Genomic DNA, 24898 nt, shown 5'->3' with positions numbered 1-24898 from the left:
GATAGAGTAAACAAGGCATACATTTTAAATAGCTTAATAAAGTCTAAAATCATTAAAGTATCCTAATGTATTATAATAATATTAATTTATTCAGATGCACAACTAAAGATAGATATCCCTTAGGGCTCAGACAGTGATGCATAATAGTATCCAGAATGCTCCCAGGAATAAACGCTACCTTACTCTTCTCCAGCCTCAAGTGTCAGGCCTCATAGTAAAGTAAAAGGTGGCTGCAGCAGCAGGCCATGGAACTCCCTTCCCCACTGGTTTCTTGCCGCTCTCACTTCTTCTCCTTTTCACTTTTGGTTTCTTTTGCCTGCCCTGGGGATCGCCCAAAAAACCTGGATGAGATTGATAAAGGGCACATGACTGATACTGAGTTTGGCATGTCCTGAAGTCACAACATTGTGATATTTTCTGTCACTTACCTGGCTTTAAAAATAATTTAAATATTTAAAAACAATTTCTTGTATATTCAATATTGAATATGTGGCTGTGGTCTGAGAAGCAGTGTGTCCTTCCTAAGGAACAGACCCTGTCACTGAACAGTGGTTTCCCATGTCCTACTCTGGTCTCTACATTTGAGGTACACGTTTGAGTACACATTGCCATTTAAAAACAACTTTTACACCCGTGGTTTGCTACTGGGCTAGTTTCTCCCATTTCACAGATGAAAGCATAGAGATTTATAAGGATGTAACGGCCTAATTTACATAGCCAAGCCTGTGACAATCACTGTGTGCCATGCTTTAACTGGCCAGCACTGTTCTACAACGTGCTTAGGGTACAATAAACAACAAAGGCATTGAGAAATGTTTTCACTAAACAGTTCCACACTCACAGGCAAGATGGACAGGAATCCAAAGTATGCAGAAAAATGCCTGAAGATGTGCAGCTAAATCCACATGAGGAGACGTGACTGACGTTCAGCTGCTAACACAGCCAGGTCGGGTTTGGGCTCAGCAACACCACAACTCTACAGAACTTGAACTCTGGAGACAGTTTAATAACTAAAGATGTCACATTTTTGGTCCATGACTGATTTGCTGCCATTCTTGACCACGTTGCACAAGGAGACATTATCCCCTCCCCAATTATACAGATTAAACCACAAGCAGTCACTCCTGTCAATGGGGTGCATGTTAGGGCATGGCTCCAGAGGGAGGAAGAGAGCATTTCTAGCTCCTTATCTCAAGCTATGTGCAACCTTAGAGACTGACTCCAGGGGAGGCCTGCGGCAGGTGTGTGCATAGCCTCACTCACGGCAGAACTAAGTCCCAGAATTTGTCAGGAGGCCCAGAAAGATATCCAGGAAGCCCCCAGAATCAAAGCTTGCTGTGCATTGACTTTCTACCCCGTTAGACTCTCCACCTGGAGAGAGCCCAGCTTTCCTGGCGTGGCTGCGGCATGTCAGCTCACTCTATCACTCCGCTGTTTTGTTCCATGGCCCAACTCAGCTTTCCTGCGGCATCTGTTTCCTGGACTCGAACACAACACCCAGTTTCTGCTTGAAGAGGTCAACACTAACTGTTGTGATGGGTGTACATCTACAGTCAGAGGAGAGCCTGATTTAAACATTGGTAGAAGATGAATTAGCTTCATCCTTCTAAACTTCTGGTTTCTCTTCTCTGAACTAGGACTAATAGCACCTATCTGCTACGGTTGCCAAGAACATCCATTCATATTCTCAGCAAATTTTCACTGAATGAATATCTTGACACCACACATTCATGTACAAATACTGGAGATTTTCGGTTATGTATTGAGAGCAATTACCACATCCACATATATGTGAAGCATTCCCATGCATGGTGAGAATAGAAATACAGTCATGACTCTGGGCCAATGGTATTTATTGTTAATTCTGGCCTGGAAAGAAAGAGCAGGCAATAGTTCCCAAAGCGGAGTGAGGCCCGAGACCGAGTGAGGCACAATGCCACTGCCCCAGTTATGTTTGCAATCTTAGCCGTTGATGCTGACACTGCTGTTGCATTTTCTCTGGTGAAGTTGCTACTGGATCATCACCTTAGATAGCTATAGCCCAAAGGAGGTAATGATCATAATTTGTGATCACTTGGTGGCTAAGTGCCCCTGGTTTCCATGTGTTACCCCAGGCGCTGGAAACTACAGGACTCTGTTCTAATACAGTGATTCCTCATGGGGCTCTGTTCTTGGTAGCCCACAGAAGATGCTGGCAAAGCAAACAGCCTGCAACTCCCAGATTTATTAGGCATTGGCAAGAGACAGAGAGTCAGAGCCATGGCCCTCAATTTGAAGCAAACTTGGTCTGATACCAGTAGTGGAAGACAGCAGGGTCTGAGTAGTTGAAGGATCTTATACCCAAGTTATCCTGGTGAACATCAACAAGGATAAATGGACAGGTACTTCCCTGTAAGTACCACATGCTCTGGCTGTTCTTGTCAGGAGCAGGAATCCTGGTGCATGATGTTAACTCCTACTTCAGCAGAGAGTCTCTTCCTGGTAGAGAAAGGGTACAAGAAACAATCAGGCAGTATAAAACAATATAAGAGAATGTTTATCTATATTTCTATCTCTATCTCATCTTTTTTTATTCTTTTGGCTGTACCCAAGGTTTCCCTGTATAACAGTCCTAGCTGTCCTGGAACTCACTCTGTAGATCAAGCTGGTCCCAGACTCATTGAGATCCACCTGCTTCCACCTCCCACGTGCTGGGATTAAAGGTGTGCACCACCACCACCTGACTCTATCTCTTTATCTGAAGGACCTCGCCGGGCCAAGCTAGGTATCACCTTCCTCTGTGACTAAGGATGACCTTGAAGCTTCAGAGGGCTTGCCCTGTCTCCACCTCCTAATTAGAAGTGTGTACTGTCACACCCCCTTATAAAATGCTGGGGATCAAACTCAGGTTTGCATTCTCAAGCAGTGCCGAACCAACGTCCCTAGCTTCTCACCTAAGAAAGTCTCTTCATAAAAAATATAGTTACAGAGAATCATCTTGAAATAAATTTTCAAAAAGAAAAATAAGTCAGCAATTAAAATATTCACTATTTGGTTTTGATCACATTAATGTCATACATGCTAGAGCTTTCAAGCGGGCTCTTAGTTTGGCATTCAGTGCCTAGGGTAGGGTTCATCTGTGGCAGAGCTGCTTCTTCTCCTTGGTTTCAGCCTTTAGAAAGCCAGACTTAAGATAATCTAGTTTCTGACCCCTTGACATAGAACCCCCCCCTCATCCATAATGACTTAGCAAATGTTTTCAGAATTGATTGACTATTTGATAAAACTCTCAGGCCAAGATCCCTGTGATAAAGTCACCGAGGCACATCCTCTGGACACACAAACCACTTTGGTAGTTACACTGTCTCAAAGAAGACTTTGCAAAGCACTCCAGGGGAGGAGCATGTCCTAAAGGGTGTTTACGGGATCAACAGTTCTGCAACTTCCAGCTGTAGAAGGAAGTTAGCTATAGACTTCATTAATTTCAGGAAAGCAGCTTTCCCCAGAGACAGTCCTGAGGGAAGACGCTTCTCTCTCAGCGTCCTCATCATCTCCCGGCTGGTGGGCTGGTGCTCTCCAGTGCTGCTGTGGTAACGGTGCAGATGCTACTGCTGGGATGTTCTAGCAGGGGCTGAACAGAGCGTGGGCATACTGATGCATGACTCAGCTACATCTGTAGAGCAGGAAACTGAAAGCTAGGCACCCAGAGAGAACGCCATGGCAAAGACAAGCAAGAGCGCTTCTGAATGCGCTCCCTTGAGAACATCTCAGAGTTCAAGCAGAAGATTCTAGTTCATTTCTTCTCAGTTCTGTAGCAACAAGACAGTTCTGGTTTGGGGCACATTGGGAATTCAGAAATCCAGGAAATTTCAGAGCCCTCGGAAAATGTATCTATAACAGACATGGCCACAGTGACTTAAATCCCAGTACCAATGCAGGCAGGGAAACGAAACTGATCTGAACATGTATTATATACAATCATTTTCAAATAAAGAATTTAAAGGGATGCGTGTAGATTTTTCCCAGTTGGTAGAGTGTTCACTTAGCCCTGGGTTCAATCTCAGGCATCAAATTATATTACTTAGGGCTGGAGAGATAGCTCAGAAGTTAAGAGCATTGCCTGCTCTTCCAAAGGTCCTGAGTTCAATTCCCAGCAACCACATGGTGGCTCACAACCATCTGTAATGAGATCTGGTGCCTTCTTCTGGCATTCAAGCAGAACACTGTATACATAGTAAGTAAACGATCTTTGAAAACCAAATTATATTACTTAATTAATTAATCCATTGATTAAAGGTTATTAATGTGAGGCATGAAAGCTTATAATAAGGCACTAAGAATTTACCACACATTTTCGTTTTGATTTTCATGCTATATTCTTATTTAAAATTGGGAATCATTGTTACTGTTGAAGTTTAAGTTTTGTTTAATCCTTATTCTACTAAAGTTTTATTAATCTGTTTAAAGTTTACGTTTTGAATAAGTCAAATTCAGCCACTAAGGAAATTGAAGTAATGCCCAGAGTAATCATATCTTGCTACTTCTGATTCTTATTACAAGTAGAATGGTTTGTGATGATTCAGTGTGAGCTAGAGAGCATAGGTCAGTGCATATTCCATGGAGGCCATGTATGAGCTTCTTCATGATCAGACACCTATAGTACAGAAACATACATGAGAGGAAAATCTACCTGGCCATTTGCAGGGGGAATTTACCCACCCTGTATTACTGTATCTCTTTTACATAAGTCTGAGATTAGCAAAAAGAAAAAAAAAAAAAGGTAAAACCTGGTTTTATCTTCCTTGAGGCAGAACCTATATTTATAAAGAAAACATCTTCCATTTGGCTTCCTCTCATGTACCCTGACTCCATTGACCTATGTATGCATGTACTTGGGACACTACTGTGAATGGCGCACAATTCCAATGTCATACAAAGCATGCCCCTGTACTCTGGAGCTTCAAAAAAATTCAGTCTGTCCAGGAAACCTAATGTATGTGCCAACTGAAGAGCAATGAAATAGTAGGTTGCACAGGGAAGAGAGTCCATTAAGAAACAATAGAACACAGACCAGATGACATGAGGTCTGAGCAACAGGAACAGTAGGAGCTGAGCACCAAGGGTTGAGTCAGGAAGAAGCAGAAATGGAGAGATGCTATCTGTTACTAAACCATGGAGCTGGGCCAGCTCACTTGAATGAGGGCCTGAGATGCTTTGTTTGGCAAGACACATTCAGGAAGTCAGTAGGAGTATCAAGGAGAAGTCAATCCTAAAATCCTCTGCATTGCTATGCTTCTCTCTCTAGGTTGAAGGAAGTCATCTCTGCCTTGGTGTCCATGGCAACAGCTATATGGCGTTGACTTTTGACTTGAATCCTATCACAGTTGTAACATATGATTTCAGAGAAGTTACCCATGAATGTCATCTAAAATGTCTTAGGCTCCTATAAACCAGTCAACTTATGCAGATGTGATTGACCCAGCTTTTGGGCCAGTATCTATGTCCTTTTTCTTCTTCCTGGGCTTTGACAGATGAGAAGCATTTGCTCTGCTGGGTTAATTCATACACTAGGGAGAGTACACATGAAGATCAAGGTCTGGCTTGCTAATCCATGAGAGCAAAGGACAGCTCTTAAGCCTGCCTTTTTCAAATCCACCAGAGTAACAGAAGTGTTACAGAACAGGGCTAGCACCATGTTGCTGAGGTCCATGTAGAAGTGGTGACACTGAAGCTTACAGGTTTCCATAGCAACTCTGCCTAAACTGAACTTGAAGCTGATGTTCAAGACCTATACTTACTAGAGTGTATTATGTCCTCCAGGCTCTTCAATGGCCAACAAGGAATCATCATTCAGAATTTTAGCACAAGGTCCATCCTCACAGTGACCAACGTGACACAGGAGCACTTCGGCAACTATACCTGTGTGGCTGCCAATAAACTGGGCACAACGAATGCGAGCCTGCCCCTCAACCGTAAGTAACAAAGTACCAAAGCATACTCCAAGAGTGCTGGGCTTCTCTGCATGAGCAGAAAGGAGCCCAAGAATGAAGTGTGCTCACCTTAGGCCTTATCCTAATACAAGTACCTTAGAAGTTGGAAGTTGTTCTGAAATTATCTGGGTGTTTGAGAACCTTATAATAACTGTAAACCTCTACATATAAAACTGTCTTAGAGTTCTGTAACATCTGCCCTGGGGGATGTCACAGAAATAGCTGAAACACTTCTGATTGAACATGGTTAATAGGGTTTATCTGGTTTTTGTTTTTGTTTTTTAAAGTTCTCTTTTGAAGCACGGAATAAGCCATGACTTGCGTTTACTCTTGGTTGTTATTTAGACACTCATTGTGGCGTTACCAAAAATTCACATGCTATAAATAAAATGGAATAATGGGTAAACAAGTATTGAGAAAGTATTCAGTCTGCCTACATAGCATGTTTAGTCAAAACTATATCGTGAAATACATTGTAGAGGTTGACTATGATAAATGCTACATTGTAAACACATCTGAATGCAATGAGCTGTCTCTTGGTGAGTTTCAGCCAAGAACAAGCAGGACCAAGCAGTCAAATCGGAAGAGCATGGATTCATGGATTCACTGCTGCGGATAGAGTGTGGGTTCCTTCACAAAGCAGCATCTCCTGTCTAACAAAGGAAGTGTGGGGTTGTTATTTAAAGAGTCTGTACTTATGTACATGGGTAAAAATTTGAGGCTTGCCATGTGAGCAGAATACTTTTGAGCATGTTCAGCTTAAGGTCAAAGATTTTAAAGGTAAGGTGGTTGGCCCATCCAGAATGTGCTTAGCTCGGGGTCAGAGGCTTCTGTTCCAAAGACTGAAAAAGCAGACATGAGCACCTTTGGGCATGCTCCATTTTCTCCATAAGGTAGCAGATGAAAGGAAGGGATACTTTGAAACTATATTAGTGTATCTGCCCTTAAGGCGTCTGCCTGTCTTTAGAGCTCACACTAATGCATCTCAGGGACTAGAAGTGAATGAGCAGCAAGCCTGGGGACCAGCAGGAGGGCAAAAACTCCACTAATGCTCTTCTCAGCAATTGTGATTAGTAGCTTTTGGAACCTGCGTGACTTACAAGCCGTTACAGCCATAAAATACCACTCATTTTAAAATTGAGTCATTTTCAAAATATTCATAGCAGAATGCAGACCCACGGCTTCCTCGGCTCCACAAGGTTATCTGAATTTCTCTCCTTCCAAAGTCAGCTTTCTTACTGTAGCATGGCACACACACTTATGTTAGCCTGTCGTGACAATTCACCCAGGAAAACCACAGGCAGGGACATTCCGCCTTTGTAGAAACCAAAAGGGGATAAAGATGTTCCATCTCACTTAGAACCACATTGAAGTGTTCTTGCGTTATGATTTGTGAGCCCAGTACTTCCTAATATTTCTTAGCACTGATTTTGAGAGGAAAACATTCTCTGACATGTAAAATCCTTCCTAGGTTTTTCTCCTGAGGACAATTTTTATAGTGTCATGATTAGTAACAAAATATCAGGAGCCATTTGAGTCCTGATTTAATGTAAACCGTCACACTCCTGTGGCATATTGTAAACATTTTATATGGCTCAAATACTCAAAAGACTGAAAGAATAAGTGAATTTTAAAAGCAAAGAAAATTTGAGGGTTAACAGCACATTAACTAGCTACCAAAATTTGTAAATCACAGCCTATTTTTAAAAACAAAGTAATAATAATGCTGACAAATTAGGAACAAATGTCACTTATTTAAATGTATGTAACTTTAAAAAGTGCTTCAAATATGGAAATGAGGCTAGAATCAATATCTCTCCTCTCTCTCTCTCTCTCTCTCTCTCTCTCTTCTCTCTCTCTCTCTCTCTCTCTCTCTCTCTCTCTCTCTCTCTCTCACACACACACACACACACACACACCTCTCACTCCTAACCATAAACATGTTTCTAATAATTTGTTAATAAAGACAGAAAGGACAGACTTGCTCTGTAGCTGTGAGCAGGTTCTGGAAGTTGATGATGTGACTCTGTCTGTAGAAGTCTTCCCTGCGATATCTGAACCTCTTCTGCACTAAGCATTTCTATTCTGTGCTATAATTGTTGTTCTTGTTTCAAGTTTTGTTTCATTTTGGTGGGAATAAAGATTGAATCCATGATTCCCACATCCTAGGAAGCAACACCTCCAACCGCTATAGTTATTTTTACACATTTTTGTATGTTTTTGTTGAACCCTGTGGTCTTTTAAACGGCATCGTTGTCCCATCATCACTTTGGCTGCCGTATCATCAAGCACAGTGCCTACTATTTATTAGATAATTAGTGAATTTTTAATGAAGAAAGAAATTAAGCACCGAGTAAGGAAACGAACGGATGAGCAGCTGTTCAGCTGTAGGCTTCCTCCTTAGCCTCTGGAGATACCAACCCACGACATTTATTAGTACTCTGGCCCCCGCCAGATTCTTTCCTAACTTCATACAGGAATTTGTCCATTTAATCCTCACACAACTCAAAGCCGGGGTTCTCCAAGCTCCTCTTTGCAGATAAGGAAACTTAGAAAGAGTATATTAGGTGGCCAAGGTTGTCAGATTCAACCATGATGAAGTTAAAGCTTGAGTCCTTGCTGTCTGCCTCTCAGACTCAAGCTCTGAGTCATGCTACCCTGCTACCTAAATCTAAGAATAGAAAACCACCCACAGAATGGAAGATAATCATGGTCACTTTAAACATAGTTTAAAAATAATCTCTGTGTATAGGTTTAGTCAGCTACTGTCTGTAGTCTTTAGGATAAACCCTGAGACTGTTTCAGTCTACTTTTGGTTTATAAAATCTCTCATTTTCCAGATCATCAAAGAGATACAGGACAAGTTGTAAGTTCAGGGTGAGTCATAGAGCAGACTATGTAGGAGGAAAGCCAGTGCACTGGGTCATGAACATCTGTAAGGGAGGGGGATGGAGGGAGGAACATGCTGCGCACCGCGCCCCTGCGTCTGTGCTCTGTGCGCTGGCACCCAGTTCCCAAGCTTCAGGCAAGGGGCTGGAGGTTAAAATACACAAACACACACAGAGAGACAGCGACACAGGTCATCCTTGAATTCCCCAAAAATTCCTCTTTTATTGTGTTCAGGGGCTGATTATATAGAGATAGCCACGCCCCAGGCAAACCCACCAGAAACCACTCTCCTGCCATCAGGAACTCCTGAAGGTCTGGTGCTCAGAGCAGCTGTAGGCACTCAGATCAGGGGATTACAAGAAATTCAGGATCTGGGATCTCACTGCTTTCAACAGGAACAGAATATGTGTGAATGTGTGCATGTGTGTTATATCCTGGGAGTCAAACAGATTTTATTCAAGTCTAAGTTTTATTACACATCGGATATGTGTGGCTCTGTGTAAGTTACAGGGGTTTCAGATCCTTAGTTAACTCATTTTTAAATTGAGAACAATCATAGTTCCCACCTCACAGGGTAGGAATTTAGATAATGTCTTTAGAGTCCCTTGCCTGGAACACAGGGGGTAGTCACTGTTTACTGTATCATCATATATACAAACGCTAAGTTCAGTGCATCTGAAAGAACACTATGACATCCTGGCGATAAACGACTTCATCTGACAGCTGTCTACCTACTGCTTGCCCGAGGGCTTCTCTAGTAAACAATCCACTTGTGTGGAAGGTGGAGGAAAGTAGGCTTGAGATAATCTCCTAAATCTAGCTTGTCGTAAGCTTGCTTCATGCTCTCTTAATGCAGTGATGAGGATTTGTGGACGTTAAATCATCATTAAATGACCAGTCCACAGCACAACAGTTCAGGCATCTGGGATTTTCAAAGTGTGAAGATGTGGCTCTCATGTGACTGATTCAGTTATGGCAACTACTTTCTTTTTTTATTATTATTATTTTATTTATTTATTTAAGATTTCTGCCTCCTCCCCACCACCCCCTCCCATTTCCCCCTCTCCCCCAATCAAGTCTCCCTTCCTCGTCAGCCCAAAGAGCAATCAGGGTTCCCTGCCCTATGGGAAGTCCAAGGACCACCCACCTCCATTCAGGTCTAGTAAGGTGAGCATCCAAACTGCCTAGGCTCCCACAAAGCCAGTACATGCAGTAGGGTCAAAACCCAGTGCCATTGTTCTTGAGTTCTCAGTAGTCCTCATTGTCCACTATGTTCAGCGAGTCCGGTTTTATCCCATGCTTTTTCAGACCCAGGCCAGCTGGCCTTGGTGAGTTCCCAATAGAACATCCCCATTGTCTCAGTGTGAGGGTGCACCCCTCGCGGTCCTGAGTTCCTTGCTCGTGCTCTCTCTCCTTTTGCTCCTGATTTGGACCTTGGGATTTCAGTCCAGTGCTCCAACATGGGCCTCTGTCTCTGTCTCCTTTCATTGCCTGATGAGGGTTAATATCCAGGAGAATGCCTATATGTTTTTCTTTGGGTTCACCTTCTTATTTAGCTTCTCTAGGAACATGAATTATAAGCTCAATGTCCTTTATTTATGGCTAGAAACCAATTATGAATGAGTACATCCCATGTTCCTCTTTTTGGGTCTGGCTTACCTCACTCAGGATAGTGTTTTCTATTTCTGTCCATTTGCATGCCAAATTCCAGAAGTCCTTGTTTTTTACTGCTGAGTAGTACTCTAATATGTATATATTCCATACTTTCTTCATCCATTCTTCCATTGAAGGGCATCTAGGTTGTTTCCAGGTTCTGGCTATTACAAACAATGCTGCTATGAACATAGTTGAGCATATACTTTTGTTGTATGATAGGGCCTCTCTTAGGTATATTCCCAAAAGTGGTATTGCTGGGTCCAGAGGTAGGTTGATCCCGAATTTCCTGAGAAACCACCACACTGCTTTCCAAAGTGGTTGCACAAATTTGCATTCCCACCAGCAATGGATGAGTGTTGGCAACCACTTTCAAATACATGTGTTGACAGCCTGCAGTGTTCAAAGCCAGAAGCCACGTGTTGGAGAAAGTGGAGTATACTTTCCGCTTAAGGTAATATTGATAGTGTCCACCGCAGGAGTTCAGACAAGTGAGAGTAGAGAACCAGGAGAGTAAGTGAGTCCAGTGCAGAACACTCAACATTGCCGCCTTGGAGTAGAGAATGGGCTCCTAATCCGGTCTCAAGGGCCCTGAAGGGACTGTCCCCCTAGAGAAGCTGGGATCACTATTTGAATTTTAAGCAACCACTATACAGCTCAAAACACCATCTGAGCTATCATTTTCTCCTTCCCCAAGGCAGAATTTTCAAAAGTTCACTTAACAATAATCACAAACATGGAGTACAATGGCCCAAATGATAATTTGATGACTGGAGACCCGACAGGAGTCTGTGATCCAGAGCTAGGGGCATAACTCGGTTGATCTTGAAGAGAGAGTCAAGAGGAACAGCTCATGTGATGGTGGGGAGGATGGAACAACCGGACCCAGTAGAGAGCATGCCGGTGCTTTCCAGACACTGCGGTGAAGAGTAAGAACAATGAGGCTGTGAAGAACACCTGGACTAGCTGACAAGTGCCAGGACAGGCTCGCATAGGCGCTTTAACATTATGCTTGGAGTCATTGGATAGTTGCAAGAAAGGAATTATATAAGCAGATTGTATGAAAGACTTCGTTAAACGGTGTGAGTTCTAAAGCCATGCAGAAACTTTAAATAATGTGGGTAAAGAAAAGTAAAGCAGAACAAAGTTGTCAACAATGCAAACTGAGAGATAATGGAGAGGTGGGAGGTCGTAGCCAAGTCTGCTGAGACTAGAAACGGTAGGGAGCAGGGCTTTAGCCAACTCCCGGCTGTCAGTGTAGGTGACATTAACCAGCAGCAGAGAATTGATAGAGGACTGTCACTTTAGCACTTGGGAAGATGAGGAGTTCATTTTCAGACATTTTAGTTTGAGATAACTTCATATAGTCAGTTGGACTAGAGTTTCAGAGAGAAACATTCTGGAAGATATTGAAACAGGGTGAAGATTTAGAGATGAGAACAGGTCAGATTGCTCATAAACACATGGGCACTGAACTACATGAAGGAAAGCTATCCAAACATCCCCGTGAAGCGAGAACAGCGGGTAGAAGCACCAGGTAGAGGAGAACCGTGGAAAACCAGGGGCAGCCAAGCTGTCTACCGCTCAGACCAGAGGAAGGCTGATGATGAGCCACTGTGGTTAGCGGTTTCTCTAGAGCAATTTCTGTGGGAATCCAGGAGTAGCTGACAGTGTTTTGATCCTACTTCATGTTCTGGCTTTGTGGGAGCCTAGCCAGTTTGGGTGCTCACCTTCCTAGACCTGGATGGAGCAGGGAGGACCTTGGATTTTCTACAGGGCAGGGAACCCTGACTGCTCTTTGAACTGGAGAGGGAGGGAGAGAGGAGTGGGGGAGGGGGAGAGGAGTGGGAGGAGGGGGAATGAAATGGGAGGCTGGGAGGAGGCAGAAATTTTTTTCGATAAAAAATAAATAAATAAATAAATCTAACAAAAAAAAGACACTGTCTGCTCTTGCAGAGGACCCAGCACCCACATGATAAGTCACAACCATCAATAACCTCATTCTCAGAGGACCCAAAAGTCTCTTCTGACCTCTGTGGACACTGCATGCACATGGTGCATAGACGCACATACAGGCCTGACACCAATACGCATTGCACTTTTAATGGGGAGAGAGCACGAAGCATAGTCATTCATTAACATTCTCAAGGATTATATGGCATTTGCCATTATACTGTGACACTTGCATGTCACTCTGCAACAGGGTCCTTTCCATCCGTTCCACTAAAAGCCAGTGAGACTGCATTACTGTGGTGATGCTATGACAACCATGGTATTACAGACCTTGGCACTGTTAATAGAATTACGGGGCATCATCTCCCTTATGGTCCAACATTGGCTGAAGGTCGCAGTGTCGAGGGTGTATAGCAAAGAGAACTGGAGCTAGTTTGGTTGATGTGGAATGAAGCCTGGGAGAGCTTTCCCTTCCTGCACTCACACACTGCACCGGGACAGTGAAGCCTGCCAAAATGCAAGAAATTCCAAGGAATTGGATTTGAAAATTTGTGCTCTAGAACAAACCTTTTGCTTCACAGAAGAGACTGAAGGAGATGAACCAGTGCTCACACATAAGTACCCAAAGCTCACGCACTCTCCAAGTGGAGCATGCAATGCTTTGAGTAAAGCAGATCTGAACTGAAGGATTTGGGACAGTTCTCTCAATCTTTGAGTCTTATACATCTCACCTATGAAAGAGGAAAGAATACCTTGTTTATATGAAGGGTTCTAAAATTAAATAGAGCAAGGCTGAGAGACGGCTCGGTTAAATTTTGATGTGTAAATAAAACCTAAGAAAGACACCTAAGGTCAACCTCTGACCTCTATAAACAAGAACATACATGCACACCTGCACACAGGCATGTACACACATGCACACAACACATATATCACAAAAATAAATAATAAATGTAAACAGAACACTCTCAATAGCCTCCACACTACCTATTAGAAAATAAGTATGCATGAAACATCCACCTCCTTTTTCAACTTTTGTTACAAATTATACAAATATGTAGGGACAATAATAAACAGATTAAAGTCTGCATAAGCTGAATAGCTGTGACTTTGTCTCTCTGGGTATCCAAGCAAACTAAGCTGGTTCTTTACTTTGTTTCTTAATGCGCCAATGCATATAATTATGATACCATCCTTATTAGAATTATTAATTAAGTCAGTCATGCACGTAAGTATTCACTTGTAATGAGTGGAGGGAGTGGGCAGGTTGATTAGAGGGGCTGTAGGAGATTAATTACTCTACCTTTGTTTTTCTTCTGGGTTAAGAAGCAGTTTGACAAATGCATTTCAATCTGCTGTGAACAACACATGCTGCCCAGCGTTGACCAAGAGTCGGGAGGGAGAGGGAGAAGGAACTTTGATATTTGCCACTATTATCCATGAATTTTGAAAGGCTGAAAACTTATTGGAATTAAGAACCTTAAAAAGCAAAACTTTATTCATACCATATACCCAGATTCCAGAGGTCCACTGTTGAGATATTCTGCCCTACATTGAAGAGGTCTTTGTGTTCACCTATGTGGTCTCAGTCTCCTCGTTTATAAGTGATAAGGCTATGTGAATCTCCACATTCATCAAGTGCAATGCTCTAAGGTGCTGTGCACACTGAACATTAGAGAGAAAGAGTAGAATGTATTGATTATTTTAAAGGTATATTTATACTAATATTTCCCATACTGTTTTTATCAGTGAACTCAAAATTACTTTTATTGACTGAAAATATTTTACATTTGAATGTGTTAGATTCTGTGGTGAGTTTCGGGGTCTGTAGGGTAGCTTCAGCACTAGCCTTAATGCTCCGTTCTCTCCAGAGAATGCTGTTCCCTAGGATGCTGGGATGTTCTGCCGGCCTACAGTCTCTGAAAAGACCTGCTTTGGACCTAATTGTTTTCTATGTTGTTTTACACAGCCCTAGTCCTGTGAACAATGAGATCCAAGTTCACCCCTGTGAACATGAGGGCTGCAGCCATGACAGCATTTGAGTCCACAGTCAATGCATGACCAGACCCTTCCCACAGCCAAGCATTTCCAGGTGTCCTTCTGGAGGACAATGCCATATTTCTTTCTTATTATTTATGAACGATCTCTGAGTATCACACCACCATAACCCAAGATGCACCATGTTCCCAACAGCTGTGACCAGACCTGAAGCATGGCCTAAAGACCTTGGCAACATGCAGCAAGCGGCAGATAAACAGCTTTTCAACCTGTACCCCTGTGTTTTCATTTTCTCTGAAAATAGAAATGTGGCTCCCTATTAAGAGACCCAGGCATATATGCCAACGAAAGCATTGTCGGTTCCGCTGTAACCAAACCCCGACTTTACTTAGTATATGACATAATTATCAAACATTCCTCAGAAAGACAGAGTGGAGTGAAATTGGCTGCACTTTTTGTTTTCCCTTTAGACCTTTTTAATTTCCAGATAAAGGCAGGAAGGGGAGACTACTGCAGCAGTGGTGGTAATCCATGGCACTCTTTCTCCAAAACATCATGAGTTTGTAGTACCTCCAGCTGCTAGGGTGGTCAGCGTGGCCGAGGCGTCCTTATGCAAAAGTGTGCTATTGGAATTTCTCTACAGACACACGTTAACTACCTGCCCAGTGTGCACTTCAATGAGATGTGATACATCAAACAAAAAATTGCCATTTCATCCTTGCTATCACTAGCATTTAGATAGCTTGGATTTTTTCCAATTTTACCTTTGAAAGAAAAAGCAAGCTTCAATGTTGAACAATTTTAATGCAAAGAAGCAACCGAGCTCCTAGCTCAGAGACATGGCTTTAGATCACTTCCTACCCTTCCTTCCTTTGATTTTGTAAAAGACTCAATCCAATTAACACACATGTGGAACTGCCTAATTAGTGAGGCAGACCGAGATTCCTGCCAGAGCCAAGCAGGTCTCTGTCAGCCACATGGAAGGAATTACAGTTTTCTGAAACTTCTTAAAGGAAGAACAAACAGCATAGTTCTTGGAAACCAGCAGGAATCTGGTCAATGCTTTATGAACCACCAGCTACAACTCCAGTGACATTTGTATTTCCTGTATTTTCTCTAAGCCTCATGGTCCTTTAGGAGGGTGGCAGCGTATGGATGGATGTGTGCTGGGCAATGTACCAAAACTATTGTCAGAGTGGATAGATGCTCAGCTGTCAAGAGTGTCGCTGGTTCTTAAGAATTTTGTTCCCAGTGTTTATGGCAGCCTACAGCTCCAGTTCTAGGGGGCTCACTGCCCCCTTCTTCCTTCTCCAGGCACGGGCACACATGTGAGCAAACTCGCACATGCGTGTAAACAAAAACAAATTAATCTTAAGCCACGCATCCATTGGCGTTGTATGAGTTAGCACAAATTTGGCTTACTTTAAGTTTTAGGAGACGTGAGCAACATTTTTCAAACTTCGCTTACCTGGAAGAATATGTTGAGCGGGTTTATCTCTGTGCAGAGAGCAGGGCACATGCTGGTGCTCGTCTCTGACACTGTTTTTGACACAGAATCACCTTCCAGCTACACCTGAAGAAACAGGATTGCTTTACCAAGATCAATGTGTGTCACTGTGTCAAGCCCTCATGAGACTCTCCCCCAGATTTCTCTTTGCCAGTACATTCCTTCTCTTTATTCTCATTGTTTAAATTAATAAAAAAAAATGAGGTGAGGATGAAAATATCCCTCATTCTGATACCATTCGTCAAAGCTTCATCTATTTTGGTTTTTTTGTTTGTTTACTTTTGGTACTTTTAGGGTCTTTCCCATTGTTCTAGTTTTTTTCATTTTCTCTCAACCCCAAGAGTCAATCAATTCCAAAGAAGACAGGCAGGTAGGCAACTGCCTCTGTAACCAGCAGTATAGATTTGAGGAGAACCAAACAGCCTCAGAATAGGCAAGTTCAAAATTGCTTTTTGGAAGCTTCATCACTGAAAATGTAATCAGACTTGACTTACCCTGAACTGAGTTAAGTGACAGCCTAAGGGCCCACCTTTGACCAGGTTTCTTCACACCTGCATCGATCCCACAAGCAATCGAATTACCCAAGCAATCCCTGCATTTTTCACAGTGTTGGCCCTAGAGTGCAAATGGCCAATTTGAGAAGAGACTAGGTTTTATTTCGAATGTGTTAGGAGGTTTTCTCATAAGTTCAGGGTGGTGGGGGCGATCAGAATTACTTTTCAAAAACGTTCACTTCATCATGAAGCTGATTGCCCAAAGGGTATTTTGTTTGCCAGATTTATTTTTTTTTAGTTTGTTTGGATTGAATAAAACTTTCCTTCCACTGAGAATATTTTCTGACTTAGAGAAAATGACTTCCAGTCCTTTCAAGTATGTGCCAAAATCTAGGAGAAAGAAAATCTGTGGGAAAATAAGACAGTGCAATTATCACACAGGTGGAGACACTATATCACCTTGCAGGTTGTAGGTCAAGAAGCAGACTGCAATTGTTTTTACTGTGATGGCAGCAAGAGAATCTCCCAGGAGTCTCTGCAGAATCAAGCGCCATAGCAACCCTCCATTCACTTCCTCTCCGGAATTTGTGGTCAGAGTGTCACAGTGAGCAGACGCACTCTTCCAAAGCCAAGTGGGCTTGAATTATGCCTTTTGATGCCTCGGGGCTGTGCTTTTACCTGATAAATGTCATGTGTGTTTATAACATAGATGTTTCGGTTGGGTTGAGTGTATTTGCCTCCCCCATCACATTGCCGCTGTCACTGTGGTCAGTTTCAGTTACTCTGCACTGGTGTCCTGGAATCCACACATCATCCCTATGGTCCTGCTGTAAATTCTTGCTTCTCCTAGGCTATAACTTAGACCCACTGTTGGAACTCTGTGCCACATACTCCCCCAGGCCTCTGGTGACCACTGCCCTACTCCCCATGCCTCGGCATGATGACCTCCAGGTCCACCCATGTGAGCACAGATGACAGATTCCACCTTTTAGAGGTGGATTGTATTCTGCTGCATACATGACACATGTTCTCCCGATCTGTTTATGAGCCAGTGGGAATTTCTATTCATTTCTTTGCTGTAAAGGATGAAACAACAGTCAGCAAACCAGTATAGTTTATTTAAGATGTGCACTTAGTGATCCTGTTTCTCTCTCCCTCCCTCCCTGCCTTCTCTCCCTCCCTCCGTCCCTCCGTCTCTGTCCTCCATATCTCTAGGTCTGAAATCTATGGCTTCACGCATTCCCAGACAAGCTGCTGTAAAGTTACTCACAAGTCTTTTCACAGTGACACTGCTAAGTCACTGCCTCACTATGTGTGAGGGCTCCTAGCATGCCGTCTTCCGGAAATGCCTTCCTCACTTTGATAATAACTATTCTCACTGAGAGGCCTTGCACATCTTTATGTTTTGATTTTCATTCCCCTGGCGGTTAGTGATGCTGGGTATTTTTCAACATTCTTCTTGGCCATTTAGATGTCTTCCTTTGAAAACAGTATCTACCATCATTTCTTTCTGCTTGTGAAGATTTGGAAGTTCGTATCAGTCTCTTGTTAGAAGTGTGGTCCACTGTTTGCTTTCCAGCTCCTTATATAGTCTAGCTACTAATTTTTGTTGCAAGTGTAGTTTGCAAACACATTCATTTGTGGGTTGTCTCTTCATTCTGTTGGTTGCTTCTTTTGCTGACAGAAGGTTCTTAGTTTGATAAAAATCTATTTCTCCTTTCTTTCCTGTGTTTTTGGGGGTCCTGTCCAGAAATAGACTTCTCCATTCCAGTGTCATTGTAAATTTTCTCTATAGGAGTGAATGACAGAAACCCTGTGAGGCCTGAGCACGGCAGGGTTCTCACTAAATGTACAGTAGCCCTAGCTCCAGGAGGAAGGAAGGCAGTGAATGACCTTGGGAGGAAATGATGCTTTTAACAATGTTATGAAAATGTTCACATTCCAAACGTCTATTCACATACTATCAAGAGCTTTCAAACTGTGAGTGGCCATATAGAAATACATAATTGCTAGAATATTCTAATACTTTGGCTCCTAAGACATCTCCTGCTGTCACCCTCCCACAGCACAACATCCCTGCCTTCATCTTTGTCCCACTCTGGCAATTCTCTGGTGTGTGCCGGGTACTGGTCTAGCGGTGTGCATGCCTTCATTGATCACTACTTAAAGTGGAACAGTCATTTTACTCTTTTGTGAAATTAATTATATTACTCTTATGCTGATCAAAGAGTGATTTAATTAATGTTACATTACTTAATGAGCTATGTAACCTTTTACTAATGCATGCTTCTTCAACTTTTTTGAAGTCTGCTGTGAGTCTACTCACTAATCCATACTGTAATTGTTGGGGGCAGTCTTTCTTGCTTTCAAATGATATAGGATGTGGCAAAAAGCCCTCCGAAGACACTTAAGCACAAAAGGCTTCATCTCTGAGTGATGTAATAAAACTCAATACTTTTGACCCTGAATGAATCAAGAGAGAACCTCAATATGTAGATTTATAACACCTTGTCTTATGATTAAAGAATTCCCTGATTAATAATGACAAGAATATAGCTGATTAATAAATGTTATTTATGTCTCTCAGCAAATAGTCCATAAAGATCATTTATCATTTTAGTTACGGTTTATGGTAGCCAAAGAATTCTCTGGCCAAGTGTGAACTGTCGCCAGATCCAGACCAAGAGGGACTTTTAAGTAGGCCAAAGGGTGTTTGTTGTGATGTTTCTTTTGCTTTGCTTTGTTAGTTAAGTAGAATGCAGATGCCTGTGTGGACACACCAAGGTGGGGAAAGGAAAGGCTCTGCTAACGTCACCATCTAAGCTCAGTTAGTGAACGAGGCAATGCCAAGCAAATCACTACGCAGCCTGGACTCGGATAGCCACGGCTGCAGGAGGTCAAGTTGTGCACAACCACATGGGTGCAAAGGGCTCCCAAGTGAGTCAGCACTTGCAACCTCACAGTAATGAATGCGGTATGAGATACAATGTGGTCATGTTGTCAATGTCAGTGTGGAGTCAGCACTTGCAACTTCACAGTAATGAATGCGATATGAGATACAATGTGGTCTTGTTGGCATTGTCAGTGTGGAGTCAGCACTTTCAACTTCACAGTAATGAATGCGGTATGAGATACAATGTGGTCTTGTTGTTGTCCTCAGTGTTGTTTATAGATAGAAGAGAGTGCAGCAGAGCTACAAATTTAGATGACATCAGACATCAGCTGGAAAGCGGGCCAATTACCATGCTGAGGGAAAATAATCTCCCAGTATATGTATGCATGTGTTTGTGAGAGCACACTAAAGAACTAAAGTCCCCCATGTTGATGACAGCATTGCGTGTGCCAATGACACCCCTTCCCATACCACCTCCCAACTCGCTCATGCACCTCACCGCACAGGGGCGAGGCTGAGGACCCCGTGCAGGCACAGCTCTCAGAAGGTTGTGCCCATGCCATAGGCTTCTTCATGGGTGATCCTGTACAGCTTTAAAATTCTGACATTTGTCTTCTTTAAAATGATTTTAAGACTCTCAATGTCAAAACCAAAGGTCTAGAAATAAAAGACAAATTACTATGGATATTCTATTTTACCACTAAGATTCTATCATTGCAAAGCAGAAGGGCAGGGATTTTCCAGAACCTAATTCATCATTTTTATTCATTAATACTAAAATCCTGTGAGGCTAGGAAAGAACTGACAGAGAAGTTAAAATTCAGTGAAGAACATGTTAGACCAGTTTTCTAAAACATTGGCATTTCCTGAGATTAGCAAGAGTCACAAGCGATGAAATGCAAAAGTAATAATGACCGAAGAAAACACAGCTCTGTGTCCCTCCTGCATGGAAGTCTACAGCTGATAGCTCAACACAAGAATAACATAACAGTATATAGTTACTAGTTCCCATTTCCACATTCCTATTCCATTAGCAAGCATCCCTTCCCAAGGTTACACCAAGATCAAAGAAGGACATAACAGTCCGGATGTTGTTTTTATGCTTCTTGCTAAAGAGGGAAGAGGGGAGTTTTCCACCCCTCCTTTGTAAATACTTGTAAACTCTGCACTCTCCAATCTCAGGAGCATGACCATGCTTAGCTGTACGGAAGTGCCTCGTGCCTTCTTTCCATCACTTCTACTGTGATAATATGCTGGTGTTATTCTTAGGACCATCATGAATTAAACTAGGGCTCACTGGAAGACAACAGCTTGAGATCTGGGGACCAACAGAATCTATGTGACTTCTAGATGGTTGGACACAATATGGATAGTCCTCTGGGAAGATGGAGTGAGAGCACAAATTTACATAATCCTCTCAGCAATATATGCAATTTAAAATGTGTGAGTTGTTTTTTTCAATACTTTTCCATTCTAGAAATTTCTCTTCAGACCATGGTTGACTGGGGGTGACTGAAATATCAGAAAACAAAACCATGGATAATGAGGGTAGGGTAAGGTGACTTTGGTCTTGCCTCTGTCTTCAAAGCCCACAGGCTTGCACGGAACATGTGCTGGTGTTATTTTACACTGAGTTTTATGTGTCATGTACACGTCTTTATTGTTTCAGTGGAGATAAAATAATTATGTTTTGATTGTTTCCAGATAGAAATGACCAGACTTCCCATCAGCATAGACTGTAGAGTGTAGTGGCATTGCCGTAGAGAAAAACACCTCTGAAGAGCAGCCAGCATGTAGCTCACGACACTAAAAGTGGTATAGCATCAACCTTATCAATTCTGTTTTTCTTCTTCAGAAATTATCCCACCATAGACTCAATCTCAGAAGGATTTGTATTAAATAGAGGACACAGCTCATCTTCTAAACATGTCTGCAGCATATAGTACTCCAAATATCAGGATCTGAAAATTATCAAAATTGAACTAACCCTAGAGATAGTCAAAATTAGTCCTGAATTTTGAATCCACTGAGAAATTATCCTCACTAAATAAGGCATCGCACATACAGAGAACATATTCATAGCCTTTGATATAAAATTGGAGCATGCTAGGGAAAATAAATTATTAAAGTTTGCTAAAAGATTCCCAAGTCCCATAGGCTGAGTAGAATATAAAATTTATATTGCCTGGATTTACAAAATGTGCTGACTCTTAGAAGAAAGGATACAACAACGAATTTGTAAGACATGATGCCCATAAAATACTGTCCAGAAAACCTCCATCACTGAGTCCACTTTCTAGGCCCTCCCCTCATTTTAGATGAGAAGAAATTACTCCAGGGAGAAGGATTAGCAACCATGCTTGCTGTAATTCATCTATGGTAGAACTTGGATAAGAATCCAGTTCTCCTAACATTTGTTTTTTATAACTGGGTTTTCAGAAGAGCACAGAATTCTGTGTATCTGTGGAGTCTCTGAAGTGTTTTGCCTTCCCATACGGTGATGTCTTCTTGACACAAGCCCATAGATACTTGAAAAAGCACAAGACCTCTGGGTCAGATACAAGACTGTTTCTCACAGAAAAAGCAGAAACAGCTGCAATAGAGTGAGCCTTCTGCATTAGTTTCAAATGCCAAAGGAGCAGCAAGATTTTTTAGGTGACCACTTGCCAGGCTGATGGTTCTGTTAGGGGACACAGAATCTAGAGAACCAGGGCTGGGCAACAACTGGCGACTTCTCTTTGTCTTCAGGACATGACCTCATCTTACAAGAAATGACCTGAAAAACAGGCCATCTACTTTTTAATCTTGACATTTCCAACAAAATCAGTAACAATAAAACATTTAGCCAGAGAGCCAGGAACGAGTGGCTCCCAACCACCTGTGGTCTGAGGAGATAAAGATGGTGGCTGTATTCTCAACTAATTCTTGTTCCAATATGCTGGAGCCTGTGTGAAAAATGCAGACTAAAGCTTCAATTCTTTGTGGAAGCTGAAGGCTCTACCCTTCAGGTCCTGGTGAAGGAGACATTGCAGGTTCCAGAGCCACACTGAGTCACACAGCTAGGCTCTTCAAGAAGGCTTGCTCAGACTCTGACATTCTGAATATGTTTGTCAAAAATCCAGGGATTCTATTTGCTCCCTAGAATTTAGGAGACAGTGGTGAGCTGACCCAGTTTGAAAACAAGAGCAAAGCATGCATGCAGAGAAACCCTAGAGCACAGGTTTGATAATTTAGAGTGCTCAGCCCAGAGTATCATACACATATGAGCACCATTGGCTCATTCTTTCTGTACAATGAAAGCACAGATGGAGTCACACCATGGTGTGAATTTGTCCATGATTCAGCATGAGAGGTCATTCTCTCAGAGACAGAACTTGAACACAAGATGTCAGCTGCTCCTTCTTTGTAGATGACTCCATAACCAATGAAACACACCCAAATGTCCTTCAATCAGAGGCAGAACCACCGTGTGATTTTATACACAGGAGGACTTGAGAACTGTCTGGAATCTCCTTTTTCCTTGTAAGAAAATGGCCTCTGAGTATTACTATCCCAGGCTTCCTCAAAGGAACTTCCTTTGCCAGGCTTCTCAGTAATAGAAAACTGCTTGTAAGGTGATATCAGTCAGCAGACCAACATGGTCACTCTTTATCAGGTGTGCACTAGCTTCTGCTCCAGGGTCCCTCTGAGGATGGAACACAGCAAACACGAAGGTGCCGTTTCTATTCATTGACTAGTATCTCACACAGTGATACAAGAAGTCAGGCACAGTTATTAACTGGCAGTGTTTCCATGGCAATAACTTCGACACCGAGGAAGCTTAATGTGCTTAGCATTTGCAAAACAAGCTTGAACACACAGATGTATTTCAGCAACCATCCTCTCAAAAAGCCTGCTAGGTAAAGCTGTCCGACCTCAAACATGCATGCTCTAAGTTGGAAACAGAAATCAATGCATATGATTGGCAGCAATTTAGAACACCTGGCAGTAGAAAGCCCTGGCGGATTTGCTTTTCTCCGTCATGAGAAGGAGTTAATGCACGATGGCGGAAGCACCATGGAGTGCTGCTCCTCCCATTCAGAACGCTTGAGTCAGGAGCGTTCCAAGCTGGTCCTCACATTCCACACTGCAGAGGTTGCTCAGGTCGGGATCCAAGCAGAGCCTCACGTTTTGGATGTTTACTGACTTCTTCCCAAACAATTAGAATCTCTCAGAATCTTAAAGGCTCATTTTCGCCTCTGGTTGAAGTTTGCTGCTTGTCATGAGCCTAATGGGCACTCTCAGTGGCTGTGATTAAGGACAAGGGATAGAGGTAGGAGAGGCCAGCAAAGCGTCCATGGCTTGCAAGAGCTTTCAATCCTAATGAATAACTTGCACTAGGGCTGAAATCACATCGATATAAACCCAGAAATGATCAATATTCAAATACAAAAGGGAAAGGCTGATCCTTGGGGTTCATTTGCAACAGAATTGCCCCCAAAGTGTGGCTGAGACTTGTCCCTGTCATTCAGTGTGGGTGATCATTCACCCTGCCCTGTCCTGTATCATGTGACAATCAGCTGTGTGGGAGACATGTCAGTAGAGCGCTTGCTGTTTTCACACCATTGACTTCTGAGAAATGCAAATGCATTGTGCCGTCCGTGTATAAGGAGTGCCCATTTCAGATGCCAAAGCTCACCGTTGTTGGTAGTTCTGTATGTTTTAGACAATTACTTTAACATGGATCTCGGCAGACTCAACTGATCAATTGTATAGAAAACTCCTACCGGATTTTTTAGTTGTAATTTTTAGAATGCCAAATTGTGACGCCATCTCAGAGTGTGATCAACTGTAGATGGACTTGAGTCTCGGGGTGGAGGGCATGGGCTAAACAATGTGATGTCAGCTGCTTCCTCCACAGCCAAACACACGGCTCCTCATCTCGGCTTTCAGAAAACTTTAGATAAGTCTGTCTCGGAATATACGCACGAATGAGAAAGATGGGGTGATAAATTCTGTTCACAGAATGTATCCTACTTGTTATTAATTTTCACAAGATATATGAGGCCTTAACACAGTAATAAATTTTATTTAATACATGGCCCAAAACGGAAGCCTCCCTTGACTATCTGACACTCCATCAACCGTGTAGCAATTAGGCCACCGTGCCTGCCCAGAATGACAGGTATCACAGCTCTAAAAATGATGCACCATTGACTTTGCCTCTTGGTCTGGGTTCAGCTGGTTCCCCAGCACCAAAAATAAATAAATAAATAAATAAATAAATAAATAAATAAGACAATAGGCATCACCTCATGGTGTCTGTGTAAATTATGAAAACAAGGGAAAGAAGGCGCGGAGTTGCTTGGGTTGGGAGGTAGAGAGGTGGGGAGGAGATGAGGAAGGAGAAACTGTACGGTATATATTGTATGAAAATAAAGAGGAAAAAGCAAATACAACTGTGAAAATCACATAAAGACATTGACAGCAAAGGAATAATGACAGGAGTTTTGAAGCAAAGCTGTAGTCCAAATACTCTGTTGGATCATCATCCATTTGATTA

The 24898-nt window shown here is 42.5% G+C and overlaps 1 protein-coding gene across 1 annotated transcript in view; it reads left to right on the top strand.

The window, feature by feature from the left end:
- Negr1 (neuronal growth regulator 1) overlaps positions 1 to 24898 on the top strand; it is a 690101-nt gene that overhangs the window by 548292 nt on the left and 116911 nt on the right. Inside the window, exon 6 of the mRNA XM_075981026.1 lies at positions 5800 to 5951. Within this exon, the coding sequence (XP_075837141.1) occupies positions 5800 to 5951 (152 nt within the window). The remainder of the gene's footprint in view (positions 1 to 5799; positions 5952 to 24898) is intronic.

This window comes from Microtus pennsylvanicus, chromosome 7 (assembly GCF_037038515.1).
Source record: "Microtus pennsylvanicus isolate mMicPen1 chromosome 7, mMicPen1.hap1, whole genome shotgun sequence".
Lineage (NCBI taxonomy): Eukaryota > Metazoa > Chordata > Mammalia > Rodentia > Cricetidae > Microtus > Microtus pennsylvanicus.
Note: the sequence above shows the minus strand (reverse complement) of the source record. Positions and strands in the feature narration are given on the sequence as shown.